The sequence below is a fragment of the Dendropsophus ebraccatus genome, chromosome 5 (genome assembly GCF_027789765.1).
Source record: "Dendropsophus ebraccatus isolate aDenEbr1 chromosome 5, aDenEbr1.pat, whole genome shotgun sequence".
Taxonomy (NCBI): Eukaryota; Metazoa; Chordata; class Amphibia; order Anura; family Hylidae; genus Dendropsophus; species Dendropsophus ebraccatus.
In genome coordinates this window covers 112,362,640-112,378,718 of record NC_091458.1, presented here as the reverse complement: position 1 = coordinate 112,378,718, position 16,079 = coordinate 112,362,640, and the positions used below count along the sequence as shown (strand labels likewise).

General features: G+C 37.6%; 1 protein-coding gene across 11 annotated transcripts in view; it reads left to right on the top strand.

Annotated features, from left to right (window-relative positions):
- The window catches only part of DMD (dystrophin), a 1,858,252-nt gene that overhangs the window by 548,662 nt on the left and 1,293,511 nt on the right, over positions 1 to 16,079 (top strand). For all 11 annotated transcript variants that reach the window (XM_069970999.1, XM_069971008.1, XM_069971005.1 and 8 more), the window contains 2 exons: positions 3,608 to 3,796; positions 6,263 to 6,444. In XM_069970999.1, coding sequence (XP_069827100.1) covers positions 3,608 to 3,796; positions 6,263 to 6,444 — 371 coding nt within the window. The remainder of the gene's footprint in view (positions 1 to 3,607; positions 3,797 to 6,262; positions 6,445 to 16,079) is intronic.

The window sequence follows — 16,079 nt, the reverse complement described above, 5'->3', positions numbered from 1 at the left end:
CAGATGGACTGCATGGTTTGTAAATACAGTATGTATCCTAAAAAGGCTCAGTGTAGTGTAAAGGAGCTCAGTGTACTATTATATATCAGGTCTTACATAAAAGAAATTCAGACGGATGGTCATCATCATTTCAACAAACTTTTGCCAAAATCAATAGTACAAAAGAATTTAAGAAGCTGCTTTCTTCCCTCCTCTGCTAAACAGTTATTTACTCTTAACAACTTAATTTTGTCCTGCGTTTACTAGCTCACTGAAAGATCTGGTAACATGGTGTCTATACAAGTCTATGGAGAGCGAAGAGGGGAGAAGGGAGGATCTCAGTGAGAAAAGGTGGAGAGGTACAGACTTTAAAGAGACTACACAAGAACTAACTGTAAGCATTAGATCTAAACACAGGGTTTTAATGAAAGCTTAGACTGTTTACTACTGCTCTATAACACCCTTCTTATGGTGTGTATGATTGGTGACATAAAACAGCAGGACCCTGTTGTGTTTGTCTGCAGTGTACAGAACTATCATAGAGGCAAGATTCCAATCACTTACAAGTACTTAGCCACAGCTAAAATTTAGAAATGCAGCCTTCAGAGATGTATCTGATAAATAATAAGTGCAATATACAAGTTATATGCTTGCCAGAAATACTGTTGTTTCTAACACATGTCCACAGGATAACAGATAAGTGTCAGATTCCAGAGGTCTGACTCCATTCCCCCAAATGGAGCCCTAACTATATTTGTTTTAAATGGAGTGGTGGGTCAGCAGCTTACCCCAGATTGATCAATCCGGCTGAGACAAAAAAAAAATATTAAATGGCAATCAATAACAGCCCATTTTGAGAAATGAAATTTGGGCTGTGATTGTTTGCTGTTTATCTGAGACAAAAATCTTGCTTTGGTTTTGCAGCAGCAGTAAAATAAGGCAAAAAAAATCACAGTAAATACCCTGTGTACATGCCTATGATGCAGAAGCTTCTTTACAAATCTTAACATAATTCTATAGCACTATCCACCTATTTGTGAGCTGCTAAGTATATTTTAATAGAAGGGATTTATGTGTTTCAGTTCTAGAAGGCAGTCCCATTATTTCCTGGATCAAAAAAGTAGAATAGATGATTACATAGAAGCTATAAACATAGTATAAGCATTGGTATTTGCAGAGACTTACATTTTTCCCTTTACAGCATATGACACTATATATAGATATATAGCTATAGATATACTGTATATAGCACAATAATTAACTACAATACAAATTTAAAAATTTACTATAAATATTTACTTTTCCACTTGATTTAGCAGTGGCGTTTTCACTGGCAGAACATGTAGCCCTGTTGGTTCAACCTAATTATGTAGCTCTCATCATACTGTTAAGAAGGGCTGATATTGCAGATACGCAGGAAAACATGGTAAATGCATAATGTCTCTACCTCCTACCACAACAATTATAAATGCTCTGTGAAGTGTATCTGATTTCTTTTATAAACTCTTAGTTTTACCCTGAGAAGCATAACTTCTGTAATGGGAATTAGTCTTTGATAGCTGATATGTGGCTTAATTAAAAGTCAAGCAAAGCATAACCAAGGTCTGAGCATTGGAAGACGACCCAGGCTCTTAATTAGAAGTGTACTTGTCTTTTCTAAAATAATGATTTAAAACTAAAATGTGTTTCTCGTTTTTGTGAACATTTCAATTCTTAATTGCTAAGCTGACATAATAACTACTACTTTCCAATGTGTGTTTCCCTGGTAATTTCACCTACCAGTTATCCACTTTTACATCTGCTAAATATATAGTACACCACATATAAAGTTCAATGTAAGCATTTTGCAACTATACCACAATTTCAAATTTCTGATTATTTTATTTTACATTACAATTTATTTCACAATACATTTTTTCTGTGTATGTAGAAGCTCAAGTATGATGTCTCATATTTATTCGGATCATAGTAATTGCATGATAGAGAAATGTTACATTTAACAAATTGGCATGTTTTAAAAAGAAATAATTTAAACATTTTGGGGTAAAAAAAAATACTGATCTCTACTCATGTAAAAAAACTGGCTTAGTTCTTCATGCTTTATATTTTGTCTGCAGTTGAACAGCATGTTCAGAATTGAAAGCTCTCCAAGTCATTTAGAAAAGGACAGAAATAAAGTATGCAATAGTAGAACATTTGAAGGAAATAAAATCAAGTCTCTACAGTATACTACATAAAACACATGCAAAATTAAAGTGAACCTGTCAGCAAGATTATGCTGCCCTAACTACAGCCAGAATAATACAGCGACAGGTGCCTTGGTAACACCTAACCATCTTATACGCTATAGCGCTGCAGAATTTTATAGAAATGATTATTTTAAGTGTCAGGTTCCTCTGGCTGTTCCCTGAGTAGCTCACCCTTATACATAAACAGGGAGAAACCTGTCAGTCAAGCTTTGTCAGGCTGAAGAAGTTGACCAAGCATATACTTTTCCTAAGCCTAGCTCTTAAAACTGGTTGCTAACTAGTGTTAAATCTTTGAGTTTTCTAAAAAACGCTGCAGTACTCGACTAAAACATTGTTTAGTGAAAATCAAAGCACTGAGACTTTACTATACTGCACATTATTAGCACAGCGTGAACATAATCTACATATGTAGCTATTTTTTTTTTAGGGGGGAAAGACACAGGTAGATAGAACAAAATGGTAAAGTGTAGATTTCTAGATTGCAGCTTTAAATTAATTTCAAGTCAAAGGCCAATTGGGACTTAAAGAAGTCCAGCGAAAATTTTTTGTTAAAGTATTGTATTGCCCCCCAAAAAATTATACAAATCACCAATATACACTTATTACGGGAAATGCACATAAAGTGCTTTTTTTCCCTGCACTTACTGCTGCATCAAAGCTTCACTTTCTGGATAAAATGGGGATGTAACAACCTGCCTTCCAGAGCTGTGTGGGCTGTGGCTGCTGGAGAGAATAATGGCAGGGGGACACTGAGGGACACAGGGCACTGGAGGGACACTGAGCATCCCTCTGCCATCATCCTGGACAGCAGCCACAGCCTGCACAGCTCTGGGAGTCGGGTCGTGACATCACCATTTTATCCAGGAAGTGACATCACCATGTTATCCAGGAAGTGAAGCCTTGATGCAGTAGTAAGTGCTGGGAAAAAAGTACTTTATGTGCATTCCCGTAATAAGTGTATATTGGTGATTTGTATACTCTTTTGGGAGGCAATAGAATACTTTCATTTAAAAAAAAAAATTGCCCATGCACCCAGGGCCATGTGTACTGTGTCAAGAGTTAAATGGCAATGCATAACATGTCAAATAAACATTAAATAAAATGTGGATTTAAGTTCATATGTATTTACCAAGCACAATCTTGTTAGCCTGTCTCCAGGTTCTTAATTAAAATCTATTACTGAGAAAGCATAATCATAAACCACAGAAAGATAAAACTATTTTAGATAATGTAAGACAAAGAAACTTTATTAAACAATTCTTCACTTTCCAACATTGTGTAGTGTAGAGATTTCATTCATTACTAAACCCTTTTTAAGTTAAGCATTTTAAATGTATAGTTATTGTTAATAAAAAAAAAATTTTTTAATTACCTTACAGAGAATGGAAGGCATGGATGACAGACCGTTTGGTAAATTTGAAATGGAACAGAGACTGGATTTAGAAAGTTATCAGTCATCATTGGAACAAGTGCTTACTTGGCTTCTATCTGCAGAAGATGCTTTACAATGTCAAGGGCCAATATCTTCAAACGTAGAAGAAGTAAAAGAACAATTTCATTCTCATGAGGTAAGTGTGCTATGTAGCAATTATGAAAAAAAAAAAAAAACATAATTCTCAGAAGCCGGATGGCGTTCCTGGTAACCAGCCTGGCTGGTTGCTAAGGGCGAGTCGGCAGCATCCCCAGCTATAAGGCAGCAGCCAGGGTTGCATCGCTTCCAGGATGGGCGTTCAGCTGCTCATTATTACTCTGATGCTTACTGGCAGGTGTAGCTGCCAGTCAGCTTTAGTGTTTTGCAGGAGGTTGCAAGACTGATTGGGGCCTGGGACTTTACCTCCCATATAAGTCCGTCTTTACCCCTCCCTCCTTGTCTGCGATAGAGCCTCGGTTCCTTCATCTAGTGTTTAACTCTTGATTGTTATCCTGGTTACTTGATTTTGGCTTTGACTCTCGACTACTCCTTTGACTACGTTTTGGTACTGCACTGACCGGTTGTTGCTGACTAGGACTTCTGACTACATATTGTTGTGTTTGTCTGGTTTGTCTGCATTTTTGTGTCATAATTGTGCAGGCAAAGGACTGTTGACCAGTTATCCACTGCCAGTTAGGGCAGTTGAGGTAATTAGGCAGGAACAGTGGGACGGGTATCAGCGCTAGGGCATTGCCTGTCTTGTGTCCTCCAGTCTCCAAGTCCTGACAATAATGTTAAATTTTCCTTAGTGTCAATTAATGATAGTGTAAAGACTGGTTGCTCAGACAGACAAAGACGGCTGAAATGAACAGTGGACCCTAGGCTAAATCCCGTCCACTGTCCCTGCATGGACGACAGTTCCTAGCCTAGGCAGGTGAAGCACAAAATGCTGACAAACACAAATAAGAATGGTTGACAGTCCTTGGTCCCAACAGCTGGACAAAGGACAAATTGTCAAATTCAAAGTCATAGACAAAGAAAATAGATCAGGGCAGATGATAGCAAGGTAAGTAAAAGGATCAGAGCAAGGGGTCAAGAACATAATGCAGACAAGGGATATAAATAAAATGCTTAGCAAGGAGCAATACTCACAAAAGCCAGCAACCCCTGAAGTATCTAATAACTATTTATATTGGATTAGGAGTCCAGACCTTACCCTATTGGACTAGCCTTCTGATCTCACAGAGCACACAACTGCACAAGAGTAGCTGAAAGGTCCGCAGACCTGTCAGTCACCAGGGCCAAACAGAGCTTGAATCTGAAGTTGCAAGACTGCTACAACAGAGACAAGGGTGTAGCTACTGGTAAACATATTAAAGGTGTGCTCCACTTAAGAAAGACTTAACCTGGTCCAATTTGTCTCCACTTCTCAATCCTGTCCCCTTCCTTCTGAGACCAAAGTCACATGATCATCTTCCTTTTTTTCCACTTGACTCATACATGATTTTTGTCCCTTTTGCTGCCAGGCAGGCTGTAACACCTCATCTCTGACCCCATCCACCACTGACATCACCAATAAATGAGCACCTGGCCAAGGGGCAGGGGAACAACAGTGACAGCCTCTGAAGCAGTATAGGGTAAAAGAAACAGAAGCAGCTTGAGCCAGGGATGGGCAGATACTACAAGATGAGTCTCATACTTGAAAGTTGGCTCTGAGGCGCAATGCATGCTGGGAAATGTAGTTTTCCAGCCAGCACCATCTTGGATATAGACCTGCTTTTAGAAAAACTTGTAACTCAGGGATGTTAGTAGCTAGAAAAATGGGAAATGGCTCAAAATACTAAGGGGAACTTGCTCAGTACACCTAAAACTGTGTGTGAGAAAAAGTGCCATTAGATAATTTACTGGACTCCTTAGCATTGAAAGACAAGAAATTTCAATCAATTTCTGAATCATATATATATATATATTATACACATCTGCTCACCTGCTTCTGCTCTATAACATAATGTCTTTAGGTTAGATAGCATGTTCATGGTGAAAGTTTATCTTTCATAGTGTCCATTCATTAATATGTTGTCTATGTAACAGAGGAAAGGTCCTTCAAAGCTAAACATGCTCTTTTATAAACACCCTGCATTGGTCAAGCGAGGACTTTCTTAAATAAATGACCCTCTCCCCCCATAAGGTTTATAAAGGATTTCCTAAATCATTTATTTATTTTTTTAAAATCCTTATGGTGAACACCTGTAACCACTGCATAAATTGCCAACATGGTTCATACGCATTCATACTAATGTGATAACTGTGCTTCATATATCCTTAATCCCTAATTATCTATTCCTGTGTATAGCAATTGCCTCTTTAAAAACTGGGAAGCCCTACAACATATGTTGTAGTAGAAAATAATTTATTACTAAATTATCTGAGAAGGAAAATGTTCTATGAAGCAGAATCAATTAAAAGTATATGAAAGATTCTGCGTTCTGTTATCTCTTAGTCCTTTAGAATTTTAGCACCTATGTTAGGTTAGGAAATCAGCTTTATTTCCTAGCATATAATTATTTTGAGATAAAATTTAACTATTCTCAACTCCTGCAATAAAAGTTTTCTTCATTTCTAGGGCTTTATGATGGAATTAACATCTCATCAGGGAAATGTTGGAGGAGTTTTGCAAGCTGGAAGTCAACTATTGTCTTCTGGGAAACTTTCTGATGATGAAGAAAATGAAATCCAGGAACAGATGAATCTCCTAAATTCCCGATGGGAAAGTCTCAGGTTGACAAGCATGGAAAGACAAAGCAAGTGAGTTATAACTTGGTGTTAGTTCATAATTTTGTTTCAGCATTGCTTGGTACATAAAATATGTTATCTTAGTCTAGCAACAAGCTTATCAAAAATATTTATTGGGACATTCATCATGATTATATGTGCATGTAAAAAATGGTGGGTTTTAGGACAGAAAATCAAATTGCTTCTAAAACTTCGTACAAAAAATGCAGATGAGATTAGTTAGCATGCAGAACAAGCAAATACATTAACTAAGAAAACACTTACCAGGAAAAATTACTTACTTAAGTAAAAATAACTTAAAAAAAGAAAATGTATGTATTATGTAGATTGTGTAATGTAAAGAGTAATTCGAGTAGGCGGTAATCCTGCAGAGTTTGTATAGCACTATAAAAGCACTTGAGTAACATGGATTAAGAATTAACAATGCCCATTCTATGCTGAAAAACAGATTTATAATTCAGAGGTTACCTTATTTAACCCTCATCTTCTCTGTTATCTTTTCATGTAACTGTGCATATTTCATGTGTCTTTATAACTTGCTTTGATTTGAACTCAAAATGTAAAAATGACAATGTACTAGTGTGTTTAAAAGTTAGACCCTTATTGATGTAGCTGAGGTTGGCAATAGCTTTTTTTCCCTCTGAATTTTTAAAGACATAACTTTATAAGAGCTGGTTTTTGAAGGGAGTTATTTTTATGGTGACAGTATATTATCTGTACCACCGGTGATGTTCCCCAATCAGAATGTGACACCTCCTGGAAGACACTTGCTCACCTGTCAATGCTTCACTCCAGCCCAGGCCACCTTTTTCTGTGCTGCATCTCCAGTAAATTAATTCGCTGTCTAAAGAGTGGGCATATGATCTTTAACTTGTCCACCTTTCCAAGCAATAGGTTCACTTGAAGGAACGTGTTCCAGTCTGTTTGTATACTCCATGTTTAACCACTGCCTGCCAGTCTGACTTCATCTATACCTATGCCTCTCTTAAAACAATAATTCCTGATCAGCCACCATTTCACTGTTGACCCTTTTAATACCTATTACCTATAAAACGTTATTTATGATTGATAAGTTAAAAAAAAATGTCTAGAGAGCATTTAATTAAAAGGCTGGTCTAGAGTGTTTTTTAACAGAGAGGCATTCTGGATTTTAAATCCGACAAAAAGACCCATAAAGCACTTATTGGGGTATTTATCAAAGTTTGCACCTAGTACAAACTGTTAAAAATTTACACATTTTTGCACAAAGCCCTAGCTTGAACAAAAATTGTTACTTTTTTCACCAATTCTGCATCTTGCTCGAGTGCATACTTGCATAGTTTCAATTAGATTTTTAAAGTGAACCTGAGACTTCATATATTCATATATCCATGCTTCTAGTTTCTAGTTACCGACAAAGCAGGCATCCAATAGGTACCTTTCTCTAGGCTTTGTGATCCTGTGTCTTTGGAAAAATCACTATTTATTTCAGGTTGACAATGTCACAGAGGTGGGTTTATGACACCCTTTGTGCCCATCCTGATCTCCGGCCACCACAGGGCCTTGAGGGGTCAAGGTGGCCTTGAAATGCATGGTGTGGGCCCAGTCAGTTTCACAGAACTAACTGCTATGATAGTGTCAGTACGAAATGAGAAGCATACTTATTGAATGCCTGCTTTGTAGGTAACTGGATATTGGTAGTAATTATATGCATGTCCGTGCTGTCAGCCCCCCCCCCCCCCCCCCCCCCCATGGAAACCTACTATGTTCACACAACATCAAAAATATTGAAAATACAGCTGATTTGACTATTTTAAAAAACGTCTGTTATTGCTGCGATTTTTTTTTTTGACTACAATGGCAATGCATTGAAATCAATGGAAAGACAGATATCCAATGCACACAGTGTATTGAATAATGGACGTTTTTACCCTGGACGTCAAAATGATGAACATTATTTTCGGACGTCTTTTGCAAACAGCGGATGTTTTTTTTTATTTTTATTAGTTGTTCACATGCAGTTTTTCTTTTCCCACATGTTCTTTCTCCGTATTTACTATTAAATTCAATGGACTAAACCAAACTAGAATAATGTATCAACAGCTGTCATTGCACTAAGGGGAGGCCAGACAGCTAAATGACGTCCGTTATTTTAGTCTCAAAATGACAGACGTCCTTTTAAATGGAGCAGAAAAAAAATTGTGTGAACATAGCCTTTGGCTGCATCAATTTTTTACAGATTCCTTAGGTCTGCATCCAACTTTTTCAGCCACCGGTATTCAAATGATCAAATGATCGGACTTGAGCATGCTCTGGTTGCACTCTTCTTTACTGACTTGTCAAAAGGAGCAGCATTATTGGCTCAGATTTACTAAAACTATCCAATCCAGATATTTGGTTGATATGGGGAGCTAATAACCTAAGTTCAGATCAACTATTTGTTGGTTTACTCTAAACCACTTACATTTTTGGTACATTTTTTGAATACTTTTCCCACACCCCTCCACCGAAACCCCAACCTTTATTAGGAGTGCCCAATAAAAAAGTGCTTACCAAGTGCGTCAGATGTCAAAGCCCCGCAGCGTAATGAGCAGAATGCAAATAGGAACAAAGCACTTTGCTTGGTTTCTACTGTAAATTCGCTCATCTCTGGTCTAAAACTGAAAATAAATGTGGAATAAGTCATATAAGACACGTTTTTGGAGCAAATCATTACTGTTTAAATTTACACAACTTTGCAAGCTTTAAAACTTGTTGACTTCCAGATTGTAAACATAAAAGCAGTCTCCACAGTGTTCATTTATAACTTAAAGAATTGACTTTTCCTTTTTTATTACTGAAAACTGAAAAACAATTGTTCTCTCAGTTTTGGTAAATCACAAGACAGTTTTATAATGCATTTCCATGTTTATTCTGGAGTAATACATTTTTCTTTATGTTTGAGAAGGTAGCACAAACACATTTCAGGGAAGCTAAGTATTCATTTACGGTATTTTCTACTGCAATCAAATGATTCATTATATAAACTAAATACACTTTACTTGACAAGTTGTATACCTTTAAAAAAATCCAAACTGTATTGAAGAAAAAGTCAAGGTAATAGTTAACAAAGTGAATTACAATGTTTCTGATTTACATATTATTGTGTTTGTATGGATTCTTGCATGATTCGGAAGAACTATTTTATTGTAAAATTTTTATACTACTCTTCACTTACATTTTAGTGTTTGAAAGAGTAGAGCAGGGAGATAGTGCTCCCATGGCACACTTATATTTTTATGAAAATCTGTGACTATATACTATGTTTCCTATAATTATAGTACTACCGAATGTCTGTATTCTGCATCCAATTATGACTACAGTTCTTTAATGTTGCCTAAATTCTGAGGTAGTGAAAGAAAAATACGAGAATTCTAAGGAACATCAAACTGAACATGGCCCATTAAATTTGAGATGCTATGCTACAATATAGGCCATAGCAGGTATATTACACATTGGTATATGTGTACTAAATATATGTGTATATATGTTACTAAAATCTTATTTTTGCACAGTGGTCTAAGTGAGGTTTTTTTTTTTTTTTGCATTTTTATTATGCTAAGATTTTATAAAAAAAATAATGGGAAATAAAGTTTTTCTCAGGCTATGTTTCCATACAGTATTTTTGTTCAGTATTTTGGAACCAAAATCAGCAGTGGATTTGAAAACACAGAAAAGCTGTGTTCACACACTGATGAAATTAAGCGGATGGCCACCCTTTAACTCCTTAGCCCAATATGATGTTCCTGCAAAATTACATCGTTGACACTAGAGATGAGCGAACCGGGTTCGGTTCGAGTCCATCCGAAACCGAACGATCAGCATTTTATTAGCGAGGGCTGCTGAACTTGGATAAAGCTCTAAGGTTGTCTAGAAAACATGGATACAGCCAGTTACTATATCCATGTTTTCCACATAGCCTTAGGGCTTTATCCAACTTCAGCAGCCACCGCTAATCAAATGTCAAACATTCAGGTTCGGATGGACTCGAGCATGCTCAAGGTTCCACACTCCTCACTCCACACTCCTCTCCCCCAGGCAGTTAACCCAATAGACGCCCACATAGAGAATTCTGAGTAAGATCTGCTCCCTACCCCCTGGCCGTGTGAGCAATTGTGCCGCACCGAGGTAACCATAGTAACCCAGACGCTGGCCAGTGCATCTGTGTTGCTGTGCTGTTTAACGATCAAGCCTGATAGTATGTATAAGCTTAACAGTGCCATCTTTTATTTATTTTTTTGTTTTTAATGTTTAAAATATCATTGTGATGAACTGAAAATAAATTGAAGCATAAAAAAAACAAAAAATAAATAAAAGAGGGCACTGTTAAGCAAATAACTTCTGGAGTCGAGTGCAGTTGATACACATTCTACTTATGATTTATTACACAACCAGCACCAAAGAATACTGAGTACACGGACGTACTATATAGAGTATGTATAAGCTGTCAGTGAGGAACTGACAGCTTATACAGATATAATGCATTACAACACAGAACATGTGCTGTAATGTATTATATATATGCCATCACATGAAAAAAAAGTAAAAGAAAAGTTTAAAAAACAAAACAAAACACACAAATACAAAATAAATATATATACATTCCCCATTACGACCCTCTATAAATAAATTACACATGTTTGTTATTGCTGCATCTGTAATGACCCCATCTATCAACTGGTTACATTAATTGTCTTGCCCAATTAACACAGTAAAAAAAAAAAACTAACCAAAATGACGTTTTTGTTAATCCAGAAAAATAGAAAAAAGTTATTAAAACATCACGTTTCCAAAAGGTGTACCACTAAAATGTCAATTTATGCTGCAAAAAATAAGTCCTCACATAACTCCACTGGTGAAATTTGTTTTTATAGTAAAAATGTTGTACACCATAACAAATGCTATATCAATGGATATCACTTTAATCGTACTGACCTGATGAATATTTGTTCCACGTCATAAAAATTTTTATAAAAATGATCAGGGTGTCACATGTCCCCCAGAATGGTACTGTTTTCCCCCAGAATGGTACTGATGAAAACATAAACTTGTCTTGCTGAAATATATTGGCACCTCAAGGCCTTTGTGACATGAAATAACATGAAATAAAAAAAGCCCTGAAATTCACCAGGCCTCTGTCATGTCTGAGGTCTGTGGTTGAGTCAGGTAACACACTGATGCCACATTTGGGGTATTTCTAGAAACATTGGAATAAGGGGAAGCAATATTGAGTTTCATTTCTCAATTTTGTTGTGTTAGAGGAAAAAATTTATTAAAATGGAATAACTGCCAGAATTTTTTAAAATTCTCCTACAACTTGCTTAAATTTCTGCAAAGCACCGAAATGTTTGTTAAGCCCTTCAAGACAGAGCCCTATGATGCACAAAAGTCCGGGTCAGATTAATACCAAGTTCCTCCCAGCCTTCTTTAAGCCATATCGCTTTTATTTTTCCACCTATAGGGCTGGTTGGGGTGTAATTTTTTTGTGCCATGATCTGTAGTTTTTATTATTATCATATTGGTGTAACAGAAAAATTTGATTGCTTTTTAATAAGTTTTTTTGGGATTATATAGTTTAATAAAATCAGTAATCCTGGTACATTTTTTTTTCAGTTTACGCCGTTCAGGAACAATAATGTTATATTTTAATACATCGGACAATTCTGCACGCCACAATATGTAATATGTTTATTTTTTTTTTAGATTTTATTTTTATAGTGGGCAAGGGGGTCTTTTACACTTTTACTGGGGGGGGTTATAAAGGTTTTTTAATACTTTAAAAAACGTTTTTTATTACACCTTTTATTTTACATTTTCATTTACTATAAAATATGCAATCATTAGATTGCATGTACTAATCTATGCTATGCCATAGCATAGCATAGATCAGTGTTATCGGCGATCTATGTATAGAGCCTGCCTGAAACCAAATGCACACAGGACACACCAGAAAAAAGTGATGAATGCAGGTGACAGATGCTGAGGACGAAGACACAGGTGCGGTTCACACAAGGCGGATAACCAGATGCAGGAATGGTAGCAGGAGCAAATACGGCTCGGGTCAGGTTCACACACAGGATGCAGGTATACTGGAAGCAACTGGAAGTGCAGGTACAAACAACAGGAACTCCAGGGAACAAGGACACCTCAGTGGTAACACAGGAACAGGGCAGGAATTACAGGAACCAGGGCAGAGGATACAGGAACACAGGAAAGCTTTTGCAGAGCAAATGCAGGAACACCTTAGCAAGACCAAAGGACTTTGACGCTCAGGCAGAGCACATGTGCAGGAAGCTATCTTAAATGGCTAAGTCACAGGTGCAGGGTAATTAATGCACAGAGCAGTGTGCACGCGCCCCCTCTAGTGGCTAAAACTATACTGCATGCAGAGGAACATGCAGCTTGACCCGAAGGCCTGAAGGACTAATGGCGGTTAATAAACAGCTTAAACGCCCAGCCGCCGTTACAGTTGTAAGGCTTGTCAAGTTAAATATTTTTAAAAATACATTCATTGCAAACTTATCTTCTTCTGATATGTTGCTCTTTTCCTCCCATTATTGACATATCATAATCTAGTTTACTGACCATTGTTTTTGGAGCATAGTGGTTGTTGGTAACCTAGACAACGAGCTGTCAACAATGGTGATGGGGAAAAAAAATTGGCATTTCAAAAGAAGGCAAGTTAAATTAGTTTATTTTCTAAATAAATTGGGAAAAAAACTGCCATATTTTGGTAACATTTACTAAGTGTGAACATAATCTCAGGGTTTTTAATTCTAGAATAAATCAGTGAGCCATAAAAGATATATACTGGCTTGTTTTTCACTACTACGTTTTCAGATGTTGATTGTTGTGGAATGCTCCTGCGCAGTTTGAAAGACCACTTTCATAAAATGTCTATAGTAAACGCAGCCTTGTTTAGGGTAACATTGAAACTACAAAGTCCCAGTGTCATATCCACATTTAAACAAAAATCATCATTCCCTTAAATGCTTCTAAAACAAGATTTCCAGTAACTATTGCTGGCAATTTTTAATTTTAAATTAGAAATTAAAGAAAGTAAAGCCTCTGAAACTGTCCTTGTTCTTTTTATGTTCATGGGACTCCCTTGCGCTGTGAAATAATCCTTAGTGGAAGGAAAAGCTGAAAAGTAGTCTTTCTATTGTAAAATGTTGAAAGATGTAGGAGGTACAGAGATGCCATGTGTTGCTCAATTGTCATTAGAATTACTGCTATTCTATTCTTGACACGTAAAGCATGGCTCCCAGGACGTGGTGAATCAATACATTTCTATACAGATAATCTATACCAATATTTCTTCCATTAGCTTACCAAGCGTCCCGTTTCCTAAGCTGGTATTTCTATGTACAGACAGCAGTTATTAGACATTTTTTTTAATTATATTAAATACAAAAAAAAAAAAAGACAAAAACCAGGTTTTAAAAGGGTGAATCATTTCTTTACTATTTGAGAACTATATTGCGGATTACGACTAAATATGTTAATCCTGTTATTGACATGCAAACTTCAATAAAGATGCACCCAGGCATGCTTCCCCTGTTTTCCCAGTTGCATTCCAGAGGTGTTGGCATCATTTCCAGAGGTGTCATTGTGGACTTGGTGACCTCCAAGTGGTCAAATTTTGATTTCCAAGATTGAAGCATTTTTCTCCAATAGACTTTAACCCCTTCACATCAGCAATATGTAGATAAATGTTTCTGCGGCACATACCAAATGCAGCAGGAACGTATGTGCACATTCCTGACACTGAAGGGGTTTGATGTGTGTGGGACCACTGCAGTGAGAGTGGCCCTGCACATATCAGTGTCTGGGGAACTGAGGGTAATGAGAGGCAGCTGCAATCCCGCAGCTGCGTCTCATTAACCCCTTAAATGCTGCTATCTATAGCGATTGCGGCGTTTAAGGTACTCAGTGACAGAACAAGCATCCTGATCGCATGTAACGATGTACGGGGGTAAGCCTCTTATCTCTTATCTTAGCTCTCAGGCAGGCTCTATGCATAGATGGCAGATAACACTGATCTATGCTATGGAATATAGATGAAGCCAGACGGGGATATGAGGGGGGCACATTAAAGAGATACACACTGGCCCTTTAAGTTACAGCCAGTGCATGTGCATGGCTTCTCACAAGTCACAAGACTATGTATATTTATTGTGAAGAAAAAAAATCTAGAATTGATTTGGGCTATTATTTGTCAAGCGAGAACATAACACATGATGTATTAGAAATTTAATCTGACAAATCTTGAAATAATTTTATTGTGACTATGCATCTAATCCCTTTGTACAATTCTTCTTCTATGAAAGCAAACAACCTGATAAAATAGTTGATATAATTATAGTCAACCTGTTAATAGTCCTGCTTGATCTGTGACTGTGAAAACAAAACAATGATGAATTGAATCCTGTTGTGACAATTAAAAAAAGCAATAATCGTTTTGTGTTACTTTATTTCTCAGATAATTACTGCCAGTGGGATGTTGTCTGATTTATATACTTATGTGCTAAATTGTAAAATAAATAAATAACACAGCAGCCCTGAAATGTTTTGATGTTTAACTTGTTTTTACAGATTTCAACCAACAGTATTAAGCTGGCCAAAAGATTAGATAAATGTTGTTCAAAACTACAGAATCTGTTGGTGCTACAGAAATAAAAATCATTATTAGAATCAATGGTTTTTGAGAAGACCAGCTACCCATTTAACCCCTTAACGACATCGGGCGTATGTGTACGCCCCCGCAGCGCCCGATGTTTACCGGATCGCTGTGTGTAAACACACGGCGATCCGGTAACGATGGCTGCTGTAATACACAGCAGACCATCGTAGCTTGTCAGCACGGGGGGTGGATTACACCCCCCGTGCAGACGATCGCTGTAATTGGCTGATTTATTCAAATCAGCCAACTACAGCAATTTTCCGGTTCCCGGGTCATCGGTGACCCGGGGCCCCGGAATTTAATGGTGATTGGTGCTGTACGAGACAGCACCAATCACCATTACTGTGTATACTGGAGGGGGCCATGGTGCCACCCCCCAGATCGCCGCTATTGGCCGGCCAAGCCCGGCCGGCCAATAGCGGCGATCAAAGTAAAAATAAATATTATTAATTTTCTCTACACCCCTCAGCTAGTTAGCCAAGAGGTGCAGAGAAAGTGTGTGTGGTGTGCAGGCACCATACTCACCGGATCCCGGCGTCCGGACGGAAGATCTGCGGTCCCGCAGCGTCCACGTGATTCTCCGTCGTCTCCGCTCGGCTCCGCTCGGCTCCTGTCGGTTTCGCTCGGCTCCTGTCGGTTTCGCTCGGCTCTCGTCGGCTTTCGTCGTTTTTCTTCGGATATCTTCGTCCAGGTACTTGTACTGCCCCCTAGCGGCTGACTAGTGTATATAATACACTAATCAGTGGCTTTGGAGTAAAGAGGTTTTTTTTTTTGTTTTTTTTTTCCCCAATTTTTTATTTTTTTTTTTTGCGCCCTTCCACCGCTGAGTGCTGATCAGCATCGCACGTAAGTGCGCCGCTGATCAGCAACTCCTCTTTTTTGGCGTAGGGTTTTTTTTTCCCCCATCCCCCCCCCTTTTTTTTTCTATATCCTACCGCCACTGTCT